Raw genomic sequence first — 21,611 nt, 5'->3', positions numbered from 1 at the left:
TTGGCATTGGATTTGGAAATGGTTTCTCAAGTATGGCACCAAAAGTATAAGCAGCAAAAGACAAAAGAGAGAAATTGGACTCCATCAAATTTAAAAACTTTCACACATCAAAGGACATTACTAAGAAAGTGAGAAAAAAAAAACTACAGAATGAGAGAGAATATTTATAAATCTGCAAGGGATTAATTCAGATTATATAAAGAAACCCCAACTTGGGGCGCCTGGGTGGCTCAGTGGTTTAAGCCGCTGCCTTCGGCTCAGGTCATGATCTCAGGGTCCTGGGATCGAGTGCCGCATCGGGCTCGCTGCTCGGCAGGGAGCCTGCTTCCCTCTCACTCTCTTCTGCCTGCCTCTCTGCCTACTTGTGATCTTTCTCTGTCAAATAAATAAATAAAATCTTTAAAAAAAAAAAAAAAAGAACCCCCAACTCAAAAACATCAAAACAAAAACAGATATACACCCAAATGTACCCCCAAAGAATGTTGAATTTTTGGTTTTTTGTTTAAGCAGTCACTTGACTTGGTTGGAGTCAACCTGTAAAACGTGTCTCTCTGTGGTTGGTGGCAGCTCATAATCTCATTTCAGTTATCTTAGCCTTACATTCCTTGGGATCTGACATGTTCATAGGTGGTTCCCAGGTCAACCAAACGATTGGCAAAGTTTATATATATAATTTGGAGCTTCCCTTCTCTAGCTGTCTCCTTTCTGGGATTTCCCTCTTACTCTCCAGGAGCTGTGGTTGTCCTGTTCTTCAGGCCCTTCAGACTTTAGATTTTCTTTCCTTTTCTTTTTTTTTTTTTAAGATTTTACTAATTTTATTTGAGAGAGACGGAGAACACTAGTGGGAGGAAGAGCAGAGGGAAAGGCAGGTTCCCCACAGAGCAGAGACCCCGACGCACGCCTCTATCCCAGGACCCTGAGATCTTGACCTGAGCTGAAGACAGACACTTAGCGGACTGAGTCACCCACGCGCCCCAGACTAGATTTTCTGTAGGAGTTTCAGCCACTTTGTAAGGCATGGACTCTGGCCTTCTCTCAAGTTAAAAGCCTTAAAAACAGGAAACACGCTTTTTGTTACTCTCTTCTTACAGGGGTCGGTTTGCTTCCAGTATATGCTTATGTTGGTTACCCTCCATGCTTTCAAGTCATTTTTTGTGTTCCAGTTTTTAATTGTTATCTGCATGATGATGGGTCATACTGATGCTATTCAGACATTCAGACATCAGATTGGATAGGGGAGTCTCCCTAAGTGCCAAATGTATACTTCTTTAGGCTCTGTTTCTTTTCTTTCCCTCCTTCTTTGTGGCCGAATTTTTGGTATATGTGCTGCTGAAGCGAGCATTGTGGCTGCTTTTTTTTTTTTTTTTAATATTTTATTTATTTATTTGACAGAGAGAGATCACAAGTAGATAGAGAGGCAGGCAGAGAGAGAGAGAGGGAAGCAGGCTCCCTGCTGAGCAGAGAGCCCGACGCGGGACTCGATCCCAGGACCCCGAGATCATGACCCGAGCCGAAGGCAGCGGCTTAACCCACTGAGCCACCCAGGCGTCCCGTGGCTGCTTTTTTTTTTAACCTCCAGCACCTCCTGGTCCTCCCTCTGTACACTTATCTTCACCTCAACAATAGTGAAGGAAGAATACCAGAGAATGTCAGGTAGCCCAGCCTGTTAAGTCAGTTGAAATTTTAAGTTGCTAACATATCTAATAGGCTTTTTGAGATTCTTCTAAAACAAACTCTGATTTTAATAGCCTGTTAGAGGAGTTTCCTGCACACCAAAGTCTTTTAAGTCTGATCTGGATGGTTAATGTTGTCTGGCAAAGAGAATCATCATTCCTTTTGGTTCTTCATAGCATTTTGTAAGAAGGCTTTGTAAAATTTTTATTGTTCTAGATATTTATACAGGAAAAAGCCCTCATCCCTTTGTAACATATTCCAACATTTTATAACTCATAAACTTCTGAAATGTGGAAGATTGTTCACTTATTTTTCTTACTGTTATCTTTTTGAAATAACATTTTCTGTATCAATAATATGTTACAAATATAACCGACTTACTATTCTAAGCTTATCGTAAATACATGGATAATGAATTGTATTTTTCCATTTGTTCTTCCTAATTAGCTCCTGGGCTATAATGAAAAGCCGATAAATCTACAGATGTTTATTGGAACAGCAGATGACCGATATTTACGACCTCATGCATTTTACCAGGTGCATCGAATCACTGGGAAGACTGTTGCTACTGCAAGTCAAGAGATAATAATTGCCAGCACAAAGGTTCTGGAAATTCCCCTTCTTCCTGAAAACAATATGTCAGCCAGGTATCTTGAAACATACCTCAAAATGGACAGTTCTTTGTTTTTCTTTTTTCCCTAAAACAACTTTCAGAAAAAAATGTATTTCTTTTTATAGTACAGAAATGAAGTATTCCTTGTTCTAAATTAACTGAATAACATTATATAAATAATCATAGTATATTTTCTAAGATTGGTAGCAAATTTCCAGAAAAGAAATTCAGTTCACCAAAAGTTTATGAACTCTCTAGGACCAGCCAAGCGTTATATTAAATTATAGAGAAAAATATATATGGACTTTTTTCAGGTTGCTCACAGTCTAATAGGATAGACAGTAATAATTGCAATACAGTTATTATAATTGTTAAATTTCCTTAAAGAAAACTTTGACTTTATCTCCAGATGTCCTGTTTGACTCATTTCCAAACAAAATGAGGTAGCTAGCTTCTGAATGAGAATGCTTTAGAGTTTTGTTCAAGTTAGGATTATATGCAGTTTATTATATGTTAGATTGAATGTTAGAAGATGAGTGGCTTAAACACTAGACATTTAGTTTGTTATTCCACAACAGAAATACACAGGCATTTTAGGACTAGCACAATGTCTCCATAAGTCATTGGTGCTCCAGACTCTTTGTATTTTTTCTTCTCTCAAGAGAAGAAAACACGTGGCTTCTATCCCCAAGATACAGATACAGAATGGCTACTAGAGCTCTAGCCATCACAACTGTAGTCCCAGAAGGAATAAGGAGGAAGGGTAAATGAAAACTTCCATCTGAGTTAGCCTCTTTTTTATGTTATGTTGTGTTATATTATGGTATATTATTTATATATATATTTTAAGTAAGCTCTTTGCCCTGTGTGGGGCGTGAAATCACAACCCTGAGACCAAGAGTCATATGCTTTACTGAACCAGCCAGGCACCCCCTGAATTTACCTCTTTGAAGAGCATGTCGTAGGGGAGCCTGGGTGGCTCGGATGGTTAAGTGTCTGCCATTGGCTCAGGTCATGAACCTGGGTTCCTGGGATTGAGCCCCACATCAGTCTCCCTGCTTGGCTAGGGGCCTGCTTCTCCTCTCCTTCTATTGCTCCACCTGCTTGTGCTGTCTCTCATGCTCTCTCTCTGTGTCAAACCAATAAATGTTATTTTATTTTATTTTATTTTTTTTAAAGATTTATTTATTTATTTATTTATTTATTTGACAGAGAGAGAGAGAGATCACAAGTAGGCAGAGAGGCAGGCAGAGAGAGAGGAGGAAGCAGGCTCCCTGCGGAGCAGAGAGCCCGATGCGGGGCTCGATCCCAGGACCCTGAGATCATGACCTGAGCCGAAGGCAGCGGCTTAATCCACTGAGCCACCCAGGCGCCCCTAAATGTTATTTTAAAAATAAATTAAAAAATAATAAAGACTTGTCACAGAAACCTACCCAACACATCTTATTGTTCATCCTTGTATATAAGGAACATCTGGGATTTTTTGTTTTGTTTTCTTTCTACTTGAGTATATTGCTATCTCTAACAATGAGAGAAAAGGGGGGAAGGAAGTTTAGTATGCAACTTTTAATTGGTCACAACTAGGCATTTTAAAGTTACAGTGAGGTTTGTTACATAGATTGTTTCAAACTATGGTATAGACCTTTCTTAAAATGATAGTAACATCCATTCCAGGCTATTGCAAAAACACATACATAAAATAAGATTTTGGTCTCTAGTTCTCTTCCTTTAAATTTATACTTAAATAACTTTTTGGGTAAGCTGCATATACCCCTGAAGGCATACCAATTTGTGATATAATTCTATTATTAGAAAATAAGAATTGCTGGGCACTGTGTAGCTCAGTTGGTTAAGCATCTGCCTTCAGCTCATGTCATGATCCCTGAGTCCTGGGATCGAGTCCTGCATTGGGACTGCTCCTTGGGGAGCCTGTTTCTCCCTCTGCCTCTACCTCCCCTCTCTCTCCTCTCATGAATAAATAAAGAAAATCTTAAAAAAAAAAAAAAGAATTGTCTTAAGAAATAATCAGTTATTATGGCTCAGCTGGTGAAGCATCCGATCTTGATTTTCGGCACATTGGGTTTAGTAAGGAGTCTGCTTATCCCTTTCCCTCCTCCTTTGCCCCTCCCTGTACACACATTCTTTCTGTCTAAAATAAATAAATAAAATCTTTATTTAAAAAAAAAAAGAAAAAAAGAACTTACCTTGTTAACTTTTTTCCCTTGTTACCTATTACTAGAAAAGACAAGTTAATATAAATTGAAATAAAACCTACTTTGTTTACATGGATGGTACTCAATAACCCAACCCAGTTCTCTGCCTCCAAGCATCGTATTTGACCCATTTTCAAATAAAGTGAAATGGCTAACCACTGAATGAGAATACGCGTGCATGTGAGCTTCTTCCCTTTTACTCTAGGATCTTACTTTTTCATTTAGCATCAAAAGCACATGAATATACAGTTACAATAGCTGCAGAGATGAATTTAAAACTCAGCTGAACCATCTTTTTTCTAAGAACTTTTTTCTTTGATCCCTAGAAGATAGTTTGCTGGCCATGTTTCCATTCGTTCTTCTGGATATTAAAAGCACTGGACTTAAATCAAGTTCAATAGAAAGTCACCAGAAGCTTCTTAAACTTCTTAACTTTGTTTTGTATTTTTTTTTAAGATTTTATTTTTCTATTTGATAGAGAGGGAGCACTAGCAGGAGGAGCAGAGGGAGAGGAGAAACAGGCTCCCCGCTGAGCAAAGAGCCCAATGTGGGGCTCTATCCCAGGACCCTGGGATCATGACCTGAGCTGAAATCAGACGCTTAATCGACTGAGCCACCCAAGCACCCCATACTTCTTAACTTTGTCTGAAGGATAGAATAAGAAATATCCATATGAATAATTTCATAATCTGAAAAACCACTATTAAAGATATTAGCTTTTAAGTTGGTCATTATTACATATATACATATACACAGAATCTTTTCAAGTTAAAGGGAGAAAGCTGGTATTTCCTGATGGCATGGTAGGTTTTGCTTTACCAGACAAGGAGAGACGTATAAAAACTTACCACATTTATTTTTTGCCTTGTTCTCCGGAAGTTCACAGTCAAGTTTGGTTATAGTAATTATAGTAATTTGTATAACCCTAAATTTGGAATATATTTATTTCCTGTTCTTCTATTGAAAGCTTTTTTTCTGTTTTCCTTGACCTAATTGGTATTTATGTTGTAAAAAGCCTCATCCTTTCTAAAAACAATGTATAAATCAATAAAAAAGAGTACACAAGTTTTTAAAATTTTCAAGAAATTGGGAAAGCTTCACATATCAAATAATGTGAGAAAATCAGCTAAACATATCTACCTTATCCTTTTCCCATCTACTAGTATATGGAACAGGCTGTAGTCATGACGCCTGTCCTTTCCCCAAGAGGATATGGCATATATTGCCTGCCTGGATCAGACCAGAAAGCAAAAGCTGCAGAAATATTATTGTTACTAGTTACATGCAGCTAGTGAGTGCCCTCATTGCACCCTGTCAGGTACACACCTGAACTTTCTCTAGCCATTCTATCCACCCTGGCCTGTTAGATTAGAAACAGGAATTCTGTAAGAAGGCTTGTGGTAACATTGTGTGTGTCCAGAAAAGGGTTGAATAAGAAGCAACTAGGAGGGGTACCTGGGTGACTTAATTGGTGAAGCATCTGAGTCTTTGATTTCAGCGCAGGTTGTGATCTCAGGGTTGTGAAATTGAGCCCGGATTCAGGCTTCACACTCAGCAGGGTGTCTACTTGAGATTCTCTCTCTTCCTCTTCCTCTACCCCCACTTTCCCTGCTTGTGCTCACTCGCTCTCTCAAATAAATAAATCTTAAAAAACAACAAAAAAAAGCAACTAAGAAGTTACACAAACCTAAGGAAACTTCTTCCCTGTATCTTAGCTAATAGAGCAGCTGATGAATGAGCCTGTTTTACCTAACAACTAATTATAAGGATAAGCTACAGTTATTGAATATAGTATAGTATAGTGAATATAGTATATTGAATATAGTATAGTATAGTATACTATATTGAATATAGTATAGTATAGTATAGGTAGATAAATAATTTGTGAATGATAAGACCATCATTGTTCAAAATAATTTATGTGTAAGTAAGTTGTAGGTATGTGTTAAATGACTCTTACTCTCTAAAAACACTAGGGTGGGGAAAGCTTGGCAAATATTCCCCTTGCTTTGCCTACTGTCCCACAGGCGTGGTCATTTCAGTCCTAATTTATTTTGAATGTGTAAGACTCTATTTAAGACCATTATACTCACTCATTGCTGTAAGCACCCTACAAGATGCTTTAAATATAGGATGTCAGTATTCATTGCCTTACCCTACTCAAAACTCCTCCCTGTTTTTAAAACTAGGTGAATATGGATATGGCGGTGTTATACTCTGATCTTAAAATATAGTTATATATTGGGAGTACCTGGGTAGCTCAGTTGGTTAAGCCTCCAACTCTGGATTTCTGCTCAGGTGATGATCTCAGGGTGGTGAAATCAAACCCCGTGTTGGCCTCCACCCTAGGAGGGAGTCTGCTTCTCCCCTCCTTCTCCCTCTGCCCCCTCCCCTTGCTTGTTTCTCTCTCTTAATAAATGAATAAATCTTAAAAAGGAGGGGGCACCTGGGTGATCAGTCAGTTAGGCATCTATCTGCCTTCAGCTCAGGTCATGATCCCAGGGTTCTGGGTTGGAGTCCCACATCCAGTTGCCTGCTCCACAGGGAGTCTGCTTCTCTCTCTGCCTCTGCCCCTTCTTCCCCCTTCCTTGCCCCCCCACTGCTTGTGCTCTCTTGCATGCACTCTCAGGTAAATAAATAAAATCTTTAAAAAAATTGAAAAGTAAATACATTAAAAAAAAAAAAAAGATAAAAAATAAGAGGCTCCTGGGTGGCTCAGTCGGTTAAGTGTCTGCCTTCCAAAAGGGTTGTGGTCCCAGGGTCCTGGGATGGTTCCCCCCCGCCCCTCCCGTTGGGCGCTCTGCTCAGCAAGAAGCCTGCTTCTCCCTCTCAACTGCAGCTCCCCCTGCTTATACTTTCTCTTTCTGTGTCAAGTGGGTAAATAAAATCTTAAAAAAAAAATCTTAAGGGTGCCTGGGTGGTTAAGTGGGTTAAGCCTCTGTCTTGGGCCCAGGTCATGGTCTCTGGGTCCTGAGATTGAGCCCCACATCCAGCTCTCTGCTCAGCAGGGAGCCTGCTGCCCCCTCTCTCTCTGCCTACTTGTGATCTCTCTCTATCAAATAAATAAAATCTTTAAAAGAAAATCTTTAAAAAAAAAAAGATAAAAAATAAAATACAGTTATACTTGTAAACAAAATCAATAGTTATTTTTATTCCTCTGTGTGGTTTTCTTGTTGGTCCAGTCTTTTCCTGCATTTTGTAGCCAGAGGTATATTGTGGGGTGGTGGTGGTTGTTGTTGTTTTTAAGATTTTATTTATTTGACAGAGAGCAAGCACAGGTAGGGGAATCAGTAGAGAGAGAGAAGCTGTCTCTGCACTGAGCAGAGAGCCCGATGTGGGTTCTATCCCACAACCTAAGCCCAAGGCAAACGCTTACCCGACTGAGCCACCAGGTGCCCCGTGTAGCCAGAGTTTTAAGATTGTCATTTCTGATGCTCATTCTATATCTTCTCTTAGAAATAGCTCTCTGCTAAAATACCTTCCCTTGGTTCATCTAAGTGTCTCAGGTCAGTAGAGTATGTGACTATTGATTTCAGTGTTGTGAGTTTGAGCCCTATGATGGGGGTAGAGTTTAAAATAAAATAGTACATACATATATTTATATAAAATACCTTTCCTAGAAACTCAGTAAAATGGGTAATCTCTGGTATTTCTTTCCCCTTAATGACTTACATTGGCATGTTAAGATGAATAATCACAGGGTGCCTGGGTGGCTCAGTTGTTAAGCGTATGCCTTTGGCTCGGGTCATGATCCTAGCGTTCTGGGATCAAGCCCCACACTGGGGATTCTCCCTTTCCAGCTCCCCGGTGCTTGTGTTCCCTCTCACTATCTGTCATAAATAAATAAAATCTTTAACAAAACAAAAAAAGATGAATAATCACTACCTCATACAATTTGATCAGTACTGGTTGAGCTAAAGTGCAGGTGTTCAATGTTAGTGAAATATAATTCATTATCCTTAAATGGCAAATACTTATTTTCTTTTTTTTTTTTTAAAGATTTTATTTATTTATTTGACAGAGAGAGATCACAAGTAGATAGAAAGGCAGGCAGAGAGAGAGAGAGAGAGGGAAGCAGGCTCCCTGCCGAGCAGAGAGCCCGATGTGGGACTCGATCCCAGGACCCCGAGATCATGACCCGAGCTGAAGGCAGCGGCCTAACCCACTGAGCCACCCAGGCGCCCCGCAAATACTTATTTTCAAAAGTGTTTCCTTTTCTTGAAATTTCTTCTGTGTCTTTTTTTTTTTTTTTTTTTTTTTTTGACAGAGAGGTCACAAGTAGGCAGAGAGGCAGGCAGAGAGAGAGGGAGAAACAGGCTCCCCACTGAGCAGGGAGCCCAACAAGGGGCTCCATCCCAGGACCCTGAGATCATGACCTGAGCCGAAGGCAGAGGCTTAAACCACTGAGCCACCCAGGCGCCCCTCTTCTATGTCTTTCTGATCATGAAAATATTCATCCTTTTGAGATTCTTTCTCGTGCTTTATTCCTTCTTATCTTGAGAACCTAGTTCTTTAACACATCTTGTCTTCACAGCAACTGCTGTAGGCTCTGGGCAATGAGCACCAGAGTTGGGACTGTTGGATGATGACAAGGAATACCACAAGAGAGAGTAAACTTTAACTAGAATGTTGATTATTAAGTTACCTGTTTGCTTTCTTCTTTAAGTATGTGAATAAGGGGCACTTGGGTGACTCAGTGGTAAGCATCTGCTGAGAGAAGAACCACAAAAACTTAGTGTGTTTATACTACAGCTTTATTTATAACAGCAAAATACTGGAAACCCCGTTAAAGCACTGATGAAATCAATTCTGATATAGTTACATGTAGGTACCGACATGGGAAAAGGTCCTAGTAAAAAAAAATAAGGAGCAGGGGCACCTGGGTGGCTCAGTCGTTAAGCATTTCCATTTGGCTCCTGTCATGATCCCAGGGTCCTGAGATGAGTCCTGCATCAGGCTTCCTGCTCAGTGGGAAGCCTACTTCTCCCTCTCCTACTCTCCCTGCTTGTGTTCCCTCTCTTGCTGTGTTTCTGTCATGCAAATAAATAAAATCTTTAAAAAAAATGTGAATACAAACATGTGTTGTAGGTATTGTTGTTTCCTACCGTGATTGTGAGTTAAGCAGCCGTACAAGTAATAAATTTTGAAGATAATGAAATGTTAGACCTTAAATACCAAAACGTTAATTTTATATGTGCATACTTTAGAAATGAATCTTAGAATCTTAGTCTGATGGATTGTTTTTACTAATTAACATAACACTAGAAAAGTCTAAATATGCTATTAATGACTGATTTGTAGTCCTACAAGTGAATCTTTTCTGGCCTGGTTACTTTTATAGAATTTAACCGTCTTTTTACTTTGTATTTCACTTACCTAGTTTGGTAAAACAATCCACTCTAATAATTTCATGGCTCAAAGTAATAACTGTTCATTATTTTCATGATTCTTAAGGTTGGCTGGATTCAGCTGGTCCATTCATGTGGTGGCAGCTGGGTTCTCTCATGCCCCTGAATTCAGCTGGAAGCTCAACTGTGTTTCGAACATCCATCTTGGATGGTTGGGTGTGGCTGGAATAGTTGAGGATTGTCTTAGCCTTTCTTTCCAGTTTGCCAGTTGGACTTCATGGTGGCTCAGGGCTCTAAGAGAACAAAAGTGGAAGTTATGAGGCTTAAATGGTGGGCCCAGGACTTAACCCTCATAACTTCCACTGTATCAATTGGTTACATTCTGTTTGTCAAAGCAAATCATAAGACCAGCTTTCAAAGGGAGTACCTAGGTATTCCACCTCTTGATGGGAGAAGTGGCATGCAGGTACAAGAATAGGGAAGAATTATTAACAGCCATCTTTTTAGACAGTCTACTACGCTTACCATTATATGTTTGTTGTTGAAAATATTTTTAATCTCAAAATTGACATAGGAGAAAATAGCATCATACAGTTTTTTTTTTAAGTGGGCTTCATGTCAAGGTGGGCTTGAGCTCACGACCCTGAGTTGAAGATCTCAGCTGAGATCAAGTTTCAGACATTAACCAACTGAGCCACTGCAGCACTCCATACATTTTTCTTTTTTGACCTGATTTTAAGTAGTGATAGTTCTTCCCTGCTAGGTTGAGCTAAGTTGTTGAGGACCACTAAATATCAGTAAGCAAATAAAATTTGTATATTTTTCTCCCTAGTATTGACTGTGCAGGTATTTTGAAACTCCGCAATTCAGATATAGAACTTCGAAAAGGAGAAACTGATATTGGCAGAAAAAATACTAGAGTACGACTCGTGTTCCGTGTGCACATCCCACAGCCCAATGGAAAAGTCCTTTCTCTGCAGACAGCTTCCATACCTGTTGAGTGCTGTAAGTGAGCTTGTGATGTTTTCAGATTTTGTTTACAATAAGCCATTTTCTGTTTTGCTTATAATGTAATATTTGGATCAGAAGTATAAATTGAGGCACAGAGATTATATATCTAATGTGATTTTCTTGTATGGAAATAGTTGCTTGTTTAGGTAGGAGGAGTGCTGATTTTGGAGTTAGGAAATGGGTTCTCATGATAATTTGACAATAGGTAACTGTGCCTATAAACAAATTCTCTTGACCACAGTTTTCTTATCTATAAGAAAAGAAGATGGGCTTGATGACTTCTGAGAACAGTTGAAGCTATGGTTCTGATACTAAGTATCCCTAGGTCACCCTTGTTTAATTAAAATGGAAGCCTTCTTGTTGGAAGATGCCTTTCTCTGCAAGCTGACACCTCAGATAAATAAAGACTTTTAGGAGTTTATTTTTTGGTTCGTTTGTTTTATCATTAATCTATTTACATCCGATTGAGAAAATGAATTCCCCCACCACCACCAATTTACAAAGGCAAGAAATGAGAATAGGCCCTGGAAAGTGGTGCATACTCAAGCCCTGGAGAACTGTGAGCCTCTGGCAGGTTAGCTGGTAGGACTGGAGTTTTGAGACTGCTGTTTAGATGTTTAGGGCATAGACTTGGAAGTGTTCTAATTTATGTCTTAATTTTGTATAAGAGGAAACTGAGGCACAAGTATCTCAAGTACTCTTTCAAGCTTATTTGCTTGCTGTTGAGAGCTGTGCCTAGAACACAGGTTTTCGTAGTGCTCTTTCCGTTATACCATTTTATTTCTGTCAAATGCATGCATTCCTGATTTGTGATCAAACCTACTGCATTACCTTTCTGTGCTCCTTTTTGCTGTTTGTGGAATTGCACTACTACTTTATTATTTCCCAGTTGGCTTTGGGAATCACTGAGCAAATCCATGGTAATAGAATTCACTGTAGAAGTAGTTTTGTATTAATTTTAATAGACAATACAGGTACATGCTACAAAATTCAAAAAATATAGAGTGAAAAATTTCCAGGTCAACTATTTCCACTTCTTAGAAGCAGCTGTCATTGCCATTGTTCTTATTATCATCCCAGACTACTCTGTGCCAATATAAGCATATGTGTCTCTATTTTTTAGCAAAGTTCAATTATTTAAGTTGATAGAATAATTCGAATTTTTGAGATGAAGTTATTATAAAATGATTTTCTATTTTTTCTTTAAGTTTATTAAATGAATATGTGATTATTGTTGCAAATATAGAAATGTAGAATGGTGCTAAGAGTAGTATGGAAATCTTTTGTAATGCCACTGCCCTGAAGTAGTCACTATTAACCTTTTTAAAAAATTTTTCTTTTTTTTATATATATATGAAAAAGATATATGTATCTTTTAGTTGAATGTACCTGCTTATTATGCCTTTGCCATTTGTTGAACACAGTTTTGCTGTTTCTTTGAATGTACCTGCGGTGGCTAGTTTCCACCATAAATATCTAAAACTTGAAATAGTCTGCATCTTAGGCCAGCCAGTGCTTGTTTTCATTTCCCTTCTCTTTGAGCTATCTGGAACATAACTATTTTCTGAGGTCTAAGTTAGTGCTCAGTACTTTCCAAGTTGTAGTTGATCCTAAATCTCAGACCCATCTCCTATGAAAAGGGTCTGTTTTAACATTCTCTTTGAGTGGGGCAGTGATCCCAATTCACATACATTTTGTAGCTTGGTATTAAATACTTGGGAGAGCCAAGAGTCATAGTGAACTGGCTATGTGTGCTTCCTAAATGTATTCAAGTTTAAATTTCTTTAAAATGTTCTAGCCAAACAAAACATAGCTGACCCTCAAAGCCACCAATTTTCCACCCACGAAATAGAACTAAAAGTAGACCAGTTTTCCAGCTGTGAAGAAGAGCACATAATTCATACTTTTTATTTGTTTTAATCCAGAGAAACCTAATTAGGCATTTGGCAGGAAGAAACCTTATAGAACCTCAGCAGTCAGAAGAACTATAATCTGTAGCTTAAAGCTAAGACAGTTAAAAAAAACAAAAGAAAACTCAAATAGAATCTCACAAAATATAACAATTTGAAATCAGTCAATATCAGAGAAAGGTGACCAAGGTCACTCTTTATAAAAGTTGGTAAATTAAAGACTGGCCTTAAGGCATTAAGAAAAACTGTGTTTCACATATCCTGGCAAGGAAGAGTGCAGTGCACTGTAGAAACATTTACATCCATTTTTTAAAAATTGAGTGTGTACTTCGTGTATGCTTCAGTTATTTAGAAAATTGCCCGTAAAGGATTCCTGTTGTCACAATGATGACCTATATATTTTCTTGAGGAATGAACTAATTTTTTTCCTTTAGGAACTTGTCTCCTTTTAATTGTATGCAATATAATTACATATGTTTGCATTGATTTGCTTTATATAGTTACATTAGATTTATCAGTTTTAATAGTTGTATGGAAAAAATGTATTGAAGACAAGCTAAAAGGAGAAAAGTGGATGAAATTAAGTTTTGAAGTCAATATAAAGTTGTGGACGTTGACTAATTTTTCTCTGTTGGTTTCTTTATAGTTGTAGAAAATTCTTTAGAAATCACACAAATCCGGGGCACCTGGGTGGCTCAGTGGGTTAAAGCCTCTGCCTTTGGCTCAGGTCATGGTCCCAGGGTCCTGGGATCGAGCCCCACATCGGGCTCTCTGCTCAGCAGGGAGCCTGCTTCCTCCTCTCTCTCTGCCTGCCTCTCTGCCTAGTTGTGGTTTCTCTCTGTCAAATAAATAAAATATTAAAAAAAAAAAAGAAAGAAATCACACAAATCTAATAAATCTGCTTTGTTTTTTAAATAATAGTGGATATTGCTACCATTGTCTCAGACTTTAAAAGCCCAGAGTATGCTTCTCTTTATTTTTATTGTATAGCTTGAATTTATCATTTATGTATGGAATATTTTAAACTAATATTTTGTTTCTTCTTAACTCGCAAAAAAAAAAAAACCAACAGCTCAGCGGTCTGCTCAAGAACTTCCTCATATTGAGAAGTACAGTATCAGCAGTTGTTCTGTAAATGGAGGTCATGAAATGATTGTGACTGGATCTAATTTTCTTCCAGAATCCAAAATCATTTTTCTTGAAAAAGGACAAGGTAAGTAAGATTTAGTTGATTGACCTCAAAATAAGGGGTAGAAGGGATAAAATAAATTATTCAGATGTTTCACTAACATTAATCACAAAATAGTTTTCCTAAAGCTACAGACATCATTTACACAGATTTTTTTTGTAAGCCATACATTTCTTAAATTTTCACATAAATGTTGAATTCTCATTAAGGATGTTTTAAAAGCAGTATTTCTACTCTGTATACATATACTACTCAAGAGAATTGACGGTATGTTGCACGGAAACGAATATTTGTAGCCACATTATTCATAAGAGCCAAAATGGGAACAACCCAAATGATCATAACTATTATGTGGATAAACAAACTGGGGCCTATCCATATAATGGGATATTAATCAGCCATAAAAAAGAATAAAGTACTGATTCATAACACACCACGAATGAACCTTAAAAACTTGCTAAGTGAAAGGAGTCAGCACATAATGTCCCAAATCAGCAATCCATAAAGACAGAAAGTAGATGAGTGTTTGCCACTGGAAAGAGGGGAATGACTGTTAATGGGCGTGGGGTTTCTGGAGTTAGGTAGTAATGGTGGTTGTAGAGCCCTGCGAACATACTAAAAACCTCTCGATGTTATACTTTAAAAGGGTGAATTTTATGTATTTTATATATGAATATATAAATTACGTCATTTTCAGAAATGTAGAAGAATCCTGTGACTATCAGGATTTTTGATTTAGCCCTTCTTGAGCATATTTAAAGCAGTTTTCCATTAAGCTCCTGGAGGACAGGGACTACCTCTACAAAAAAAGAACAAACCAGTACCTCCCCCATCTCACACAGTGTCCCAGGAACCTGCGGGGTGGTGGTGGTGCACGAAAAAACAAAACACTTTCCATCCATTTTTCTTTCTGATTTTTTTAAGCATTTTTAAAGTCGTGGAATACCTTTTTATAAGAAGAATATAACAGATACTCATACCTCCTACTGAGTTTAAGAAGTAAGACATTTATCTCTGAAGGCCTCTTGAAACTCCTTCCCAAATGGATTCTACTCCTAAATCAATCCATGTTTTTCTTTATAGTTTTATGTATTTTCTCTGGTTTTAGACTATGTATAACATTGCATGTATTCTTCTGAAAACTGCTTTTTTCGGAGGTCAACATTAATGTTTTAAGATTGATCCATGTAATAGAAGATCTTTCATTTTCACTTCTTTATAGTTTTACTGTATGAATTGCCACAGTTTATTATGTTTCCTTACTGGATATTTGGGCTGTATCCAGTTTTTGACATTACCAAACAATAACTAACGGTGCTGCTGTGAACATTTTAGTGCTTATCACCTACCTGGTGGACATAATTAAGAATGTCATAATTCTTTTTTTTTTTTAAGATTTATTTATTTATTTATTTGACAGGCAGAGATCACAAGTAGGCAGAGAGGCAGGCAAAGAAAGAGGAAGGGAAGCAGGCTCCCCGCTGAGCAGAGAGAGCCCAATGTGGGGCTCGATCTTAGGACCCTGGGATCATGACCTGAGCCGAAGGCAGAGGCTTTAATCCCCTGAGCCACCCAGGTGCCCCAAGAATATCATAATTCTTATATTCTGTTTATCTGGTAGGTGTAAAATGGTATCTTGAACTTTGAATTTGCCTGCCATTTATTGAGGGTGTTATGGGTCATTTATGTATCCTTTTTTGTGTAATATCTGTTGGTGTTTTTTGCCCATTTTTCCCCATTGATACAGTTTTCATTTTCTTACTGCCTTATGAGATTGTTTATGCATTCTGGATATCAAAGTGAGTTGGTGAAGTGCCTCATTTTTTCCCACTCCTTAAGTGTGTGTCATATAATTTTACCTTCCTTTGAACGTGTAACTGAGCTCATTTCTGAAACCTTCAGGGCTGAGGGCTTTGTGGGACTATTGGTTTCTGCTATAATTCTATTCATGGGTATAGGGGCCATTTAAGTTTATTTCTTCTTGAGTTATTTTTTGTGATTTATACTTTTCCAGGTTAAAAAAAAAAAGGCAAACCTTCAGTCTGTTTTTCCTTTACTCTCACGTTGTTACCACATTCACAATACTTCTGACTCCAGATGTGTGGGTTTCCCATATATCAACCAGTTCTTTGACATGAACTGGATGTTCTTTTTTTTTTAAAGACTTTATTTATTTATTTATTTATTTATTTATTTATTTATTTGCTTGACACAGAAAACACACAAGAGAGGGGGAGTGTGAGAAGGAGAAACAGGCTCCCCACCAAGTAGGGAGCCCAATGTGGGGCTCCATCCCAGGACTCCTGGGTCATGACCTGAGCTGAAGGCAGACGCTTAACAACTGAGTCACCCAGGGGCCCTGAACTGGATGTTCTTAATTAAATTCAATTCTGACAGTATCTGGAGTTAGCTCAGACCACAGCTTAAGGGCTCAGTACTATAAGACTGCTCCTGAAAAAGTCTTATTGACATAAGACTCCCAATTGAAAGTAGTAGGTGCCCAGTTGCCCCCAACATCTTTCTGACTTGGCTACAGATCAGAGGTTCCCATTACCCCTATCTTGGATTTGATCATTTGGTAAAGCAGAACTCAGAGCAATACGTACTTATATTTACCAGTTTACTATGTAATAGAGAATATCATAAAGGATACAGGTGAACAACCAAGTGGAAGAGATATGTGGAGTAAGGTATATGGGAATGGGTGCAGAGCTTCTCTATCTTTTGGACATGCCACTATCCCAGCTACCTCCATGTGTTTCACAACCCAGAAGTTCCCCCACTCTCTGGAGTAATTTAATATTTTTATGGAGGCTTCACCACACAGGCTTGACTGATTATTCCATTATTCCATTTCCAGCCCCTCTCCCCTCTGTGGAGAATGGAGGTGGGACTGAATGTTCCAAGGCTCTAATCATGGCTTGGTCTTTTGGTGACCAGCCACATCCAGGGGCCCACCAGAAGTCACCTCCTTAGAACAAGAGATAGTTCTGTCTTCCAGGAAATTCCAAGGGATTTAAGACCTCTGTGTCAGGAACTGGGGTCAAAGACCAAATACAGGGTGCCTGGGTGGCTCAGTTGGTCAAGCATCTGCCTTTGGCTTAGGTCATGATCCCGGAGTCTTGGGATCGAGTCCCACATTGGGCTTCTTGCTCAGCAGGGATTCTGCTTCTCCCTCTACCTCTCCTCCCTCCCTCCACCCCCCATGATCTTTCTCAAATAAATAAATAAAATCTTTAAAAAAAAAAAAAAAGACCAAATACAAGAACAAAAGGTATTCCTTGTGCTGTTCATATCACTTAGGAAATCATAAGAATTTTAGGAGCATTGGGATGCCTGCGTGGCTCAGTTGGTTAAACATCTGCCTTTGGCTTAGGTCATGATCCCAGGGTTCTGGGATCTAGTCCCCTGTCAGGGTTCTTGCTCAGCAGGGAGCCCGCTTCCCCCTCTGCCTGCCACACCCTCTGCTTTAGAGTGTGAGTGCGCTCGTGCTCTCTCTCTCTCTCTCTCTCTCTCTCCAACAAGTAGAATCTTTAAAAGAATGTTTTAAGGAACTTTAGGAGTTTTATTCCAGGAACCAGAGGCAGAGACCAATATATATTTTTGCTATTATTTCACACAAGGATTTTATTTATTTCACTCAGTTTTCAAATTTGTTGACATTAATTTGGTTATAATACTGTATTTCTGCATCTGGAATTATATCCCTTTTTTAAAAAATGTATTCGGCTGTTATTTATTTGTGTCATCTCTGGTTTTTTAGCCAGGATTTCCAGGGTACTTTGACTTTATCGATCGTTTCAGTTGGTATTTGTTTTCTGTTTCCCTAGTTTCCATGTTTTTTTTTTCTTTTTACTTTTTTGGGGCTTAATATGTTTCTTTTTCTTTCTTTCTTTTTTAAAGATTTTATTTATTTATTTGACAGACAGAGATCACAAGTAGGCAGAGAAGCAGGCAGAGAGAGAGAGGAGGAAGCAGGCTCCCTGCTGAGCAGAAAGCCTGATGTGGGGCTTGATCCCAGGACTCTGGGATCATGACCTGAGCCAAAGGCAGAGGCTTTAACCCACTGAGCCACCCAGGCGCCCCAATATGTTTCTTTTTCTTAATTTAAATGGTAATCTCATTTGTTTTTTATCCTTTCCTCTTTTTAAAACTTAAGTATTTAAGGCTATACATAACCTTCGTTGCCTCTTATAATTTCAACACCTCTTTTTTCCCTGAATACTTCTTAAGAGTTTAAGTAAGTTTAAATCTTTTCATACTAAACCATTCCCATTCTGTTGACTCTGACATCCTCATAAGCTATCATTTTATTTCTTTCATTTATCATCCAGCCTCTCAAAAAGATAATGTTATCACCTTTATTTCCTTACCTGCTGCCTACTCTTTCATTTTCTATATTGAAACATAACCTAAAACTTTTGACAGTCAGCTACCCACACTTCTTGACAGTCTTTTCTTTCTTGGCCTTTGTGTGATTGTATTTACCTGGTTCTTGGCACATTTTTAACTGTCCCCACTCATCTTTTTTTAATCAGTTTTTCTGACTCTTAAATATAGATGTTTCCCAAGGTTCTGTGGTTCAGCTTTCTTTTCATTATGTTCCTTCATTCTGGGAAATTTCATCAGTCACCATATCTCCATCTATAACCACATTATTTTTTTTAAGATTTTATTTATTTATTTGACAGGCAGAGATCACAAGTAGGCAGAGAGGCAGGCAGAGAGAGAGAGAGGAGGAAGCAGGCTCCCTGCTGAGCAGAGAGCCTGATGCGGGGCTCGACCTGAGCCAAAGGCAGAGGCTTCAACCCACTGAGCCACCCAGGTGCCCCACCACATTATTTTTTTAAACTCCTCTTATGTGCTTTTTACCCACCAAATACTGCATAGATGGCCCATTGATACTTAAAATATAAAATCACATCAGACATAACAAACCAGTTTGTTTCACTGTGTCCCCCAACTTGATTAATAATGTTACATCTTCCTGTTCTTAGGTGGGAAACCATATTTTTCCATGTGTTTTTCTCCTTTAAAATTCACTTCCCAGGGCCCCTGCATGGCTCATTCATTAAACGTCTGCCTTCAGCTCCGGTCATGGTCCTAGGATCGAGCCCCACATCAGGCTCCCTGCTTGGCAAGAAGCCTGCTTCTCCCTCTCTCACTTCCCCAGCTTGTGTTCCCTCTCTCGCTGTCTGTCTGTCAAATAAATAAATAAAATCTTTTAAAAAATAAAAAAAAAAAACAAAAAATAAAATTCACTTCCTTCCAGCTCCTTTGATCCTGACCCATACCTGCCTGTCTTCAAGAAGTATAAGTTCTGTATCACAGTTTATTTTTATTTATTTATTTTTTAAGATTTTACTTATTCATTTGACAGAGAGAGATCACAAGTAGGCAGAGAGGCAGGCAGAGAGAGAGAGGGGGAAGCAGGCTCCCGCCGATCAGAGAGCCCGATGCGGGGCTCAATCCTAGGACCCTGGGATCATGCCCTGAGCCAAAGGCAGAGACTTTAACCTACTGAGCCAGCCAGGCACCCCTGTATCAGTTTATTAATTCATCAATTATTTATGAAGCGTCTGTTACATGACAGACACTAGTCTAGGCATTGGGAATATAATGGTGAATAAAATCTTATGGTTGCTTGCTTTGATGGCCTACATTCTAGTGGGGAAGCAGACAATAAACAAAGATATAAGTGAACAAGATAATTCTAGTTAAAGGAACTATGAATTAAGAGGGTAAAGTGATAGTAACTGAATATTGGTTTATATTCAGGTGGTCAAGGAAAGTCCTTCTGCAGCATTAATATTTTAAGCAAAAGAAGAAGTATAAGGAAGAGATAGTATCTCAGAGCTGCCCCTTTCGTTTATAAAAATTCATTTGTGCCTGAATATAATAAATGTGTATATATATGTAAGGCAGTTTCATTATAGAATTCCTTTATTTTTGAGTGCTTTTAGTTTAAGTTGAATCATGTTAAATAGTAGCAATTACTGGTTTCAGATAAGATGTGGCTATGAATATGTAACTCCCATTCTGAAAGCACCATCAGTAATCCCTTCATATTTTAGGCCCCTTGACATGGCATTTAGGTCAGAATCTACTGCCTTTCTTTCCAGCCTTATTTCTTACTCCTCCCTGAATCATACTTTATATCCCACCAACACAGCTGCTTATGGTTCCTTGTATTGTGTAGTTTCTTGCCATCTTGGCTTTGCTCGTGCCTGCTCTTCTGCCTGGACCTCCCCCCGTCACTTGAATTCTACCTTTTTTTTTTTTAGATCTTATTTATTTATTTGACAGACAGAGATCACAAGTAGGCAGAGAGGCAGGCAGAGAGAGAGAGAGAGGAGGAAGCAGGCTCTCCACTGAGCAGAGAGCCTAATATGGGGCTCGATCCCAGGACCCTGAGATCATGACCCGAGCCGAAGGCAGAGGCTTAACCCACTGAGCCACCCAGGCGCCCCGAATTCTACCTTATTTTTAAGCCTCAGTTCAAGAACTCAGGAAACCTTCCTTTACTCACCCCTTCACCAAGACTAGGGTAAGAATCCTGACTTCTCTTGGCGCATTCAGAGTGCACCTTTATTACTGTAACCACCACACTTTATTATAATGAACTCTTTGTATTTGCCTTTCATCCGCAGACTGAGGGTAAGAGTATCCTTTCATCATTAACTCAGTAACCCAAAGTGCATGGCCCATCAGGACCCAGCAAATGATTGTTGAACTGAGCTGTATTTTTGTGTAGGCATAGCATTTGTCTGTGGTATCTCTTGTGCACAAGGGTAACCATTATCTAGTTACCAGACTGGAAAGTAATAGTCACAATTAAGAAGGTGTTTGATTGAGCCTTTTCAGATATCCTTACAGACTAGATGAAGTCATGCTAACTGTGAAGATACTGAGAGTTAGTCAATGGGCAAATGCCCATGACTTAAGAAAGAAGGCTTTAGGGGCGCCTGGGTGGCTCAGTTGTTGAGTGACTCCTTCGGCTCAGGTCATGATCTCAGGTCCTGAGATGGAGCCCTGCATTGGGCTGTCTGCTCAGAGGGGAGCCTGCTTCCCCGCCTCCCTCTGCCTGCTGCTCTGCCTACTTGTGATCTCTTTCTGTCTGTCAAATGAATAAATAAAATACAAAAAAAAGAAAGAAAGAATGCTTTAGAATACTGCATATCGGACTGGAGTGAGAGCTTTAGTAACAGTTGGGGTTCTCTCCCAGTTGAACAATTCACTTGGAGGAAGAGACAGGAAATGTGCTGGCTAGATCTTTGGGTGACACAAACATGGAAAGCGTAGCAAGTACATTCAAAGACCATCAGTGTCTAAAAAGATCTTGGCAAGCCAAGAAATCCAAGTCTAGTAGGGATAAATTAATCTAATAAGTGCTGGGAGAAAAAATACATAAGTGCAGTGTAGGAGTTTGAACTTGGCTGTAGGAAATGTAGTGGACTGAGGGAAACTACGGTACACTGAGTGTAAGTCAGTATTGTGCAGTTGCCCCAGAAAACTTTTATTAACAGACGCAGTGTCTTCACATAAGGTGGCAAGAGCCTTAGTCACTCTCTACCATGCTGGGTCATTTCCCACCTGGGCTATTCAGTTCTGGGCTTGGTACATTTGGAGGGAGATGGTCATGTGAGAGAAATG

At 39.0% G+C, this 21,611-nt stretch overlaps 1 protein-coding gene across 2 annotated transcripts in view; it reads left to right on the top strand.

The window, feature by feature from the left end:
* Window positions 1-21,611, top strand: part of NFATC3 (nuclear factor of activated T cells 3) — a 132,748-nt gene that overhangs the window by 64,699 nt on the left and 46,438 nt on the right. For both annotated transcript variants that reach the window (XM_045989039.1, XM_045989040.1), the window contains exons 4-6: window positions 2,122-2,321; window positions 10,681-10,853; window positions 13,842-13,982. In XM_045989039.1, coding sequence (XP_045844995.1) covers window positions 2,122-2,321; window positions 10,681-10,853; window positions 13,842-13,982 — 514 coding nt within the window. The remainder of the gene's footprint in view (window positions 1-2,121; window positions 2,322-10,680; window positions 10,854-13,841; window positions 13,983-21,611) is intronic.

Source organism: Meles meles, chromosome 19, assembly GCF_922984935.1.
Source record: "Meles meles chromosome 19, mMelMel3.1 paternal haplotype, whole genome shotgun sequence".
NCBI classification, from domain to species: Eukaryota; Metazoa; Chordata; class Mammalia; order Carnivora; family Mustelidae; genus Meles; species Meles meles.
Note: the sequence above shows the minus strand (reverse complement) of the source record. Positions and strands in the feature narration are given on the sequence as shown.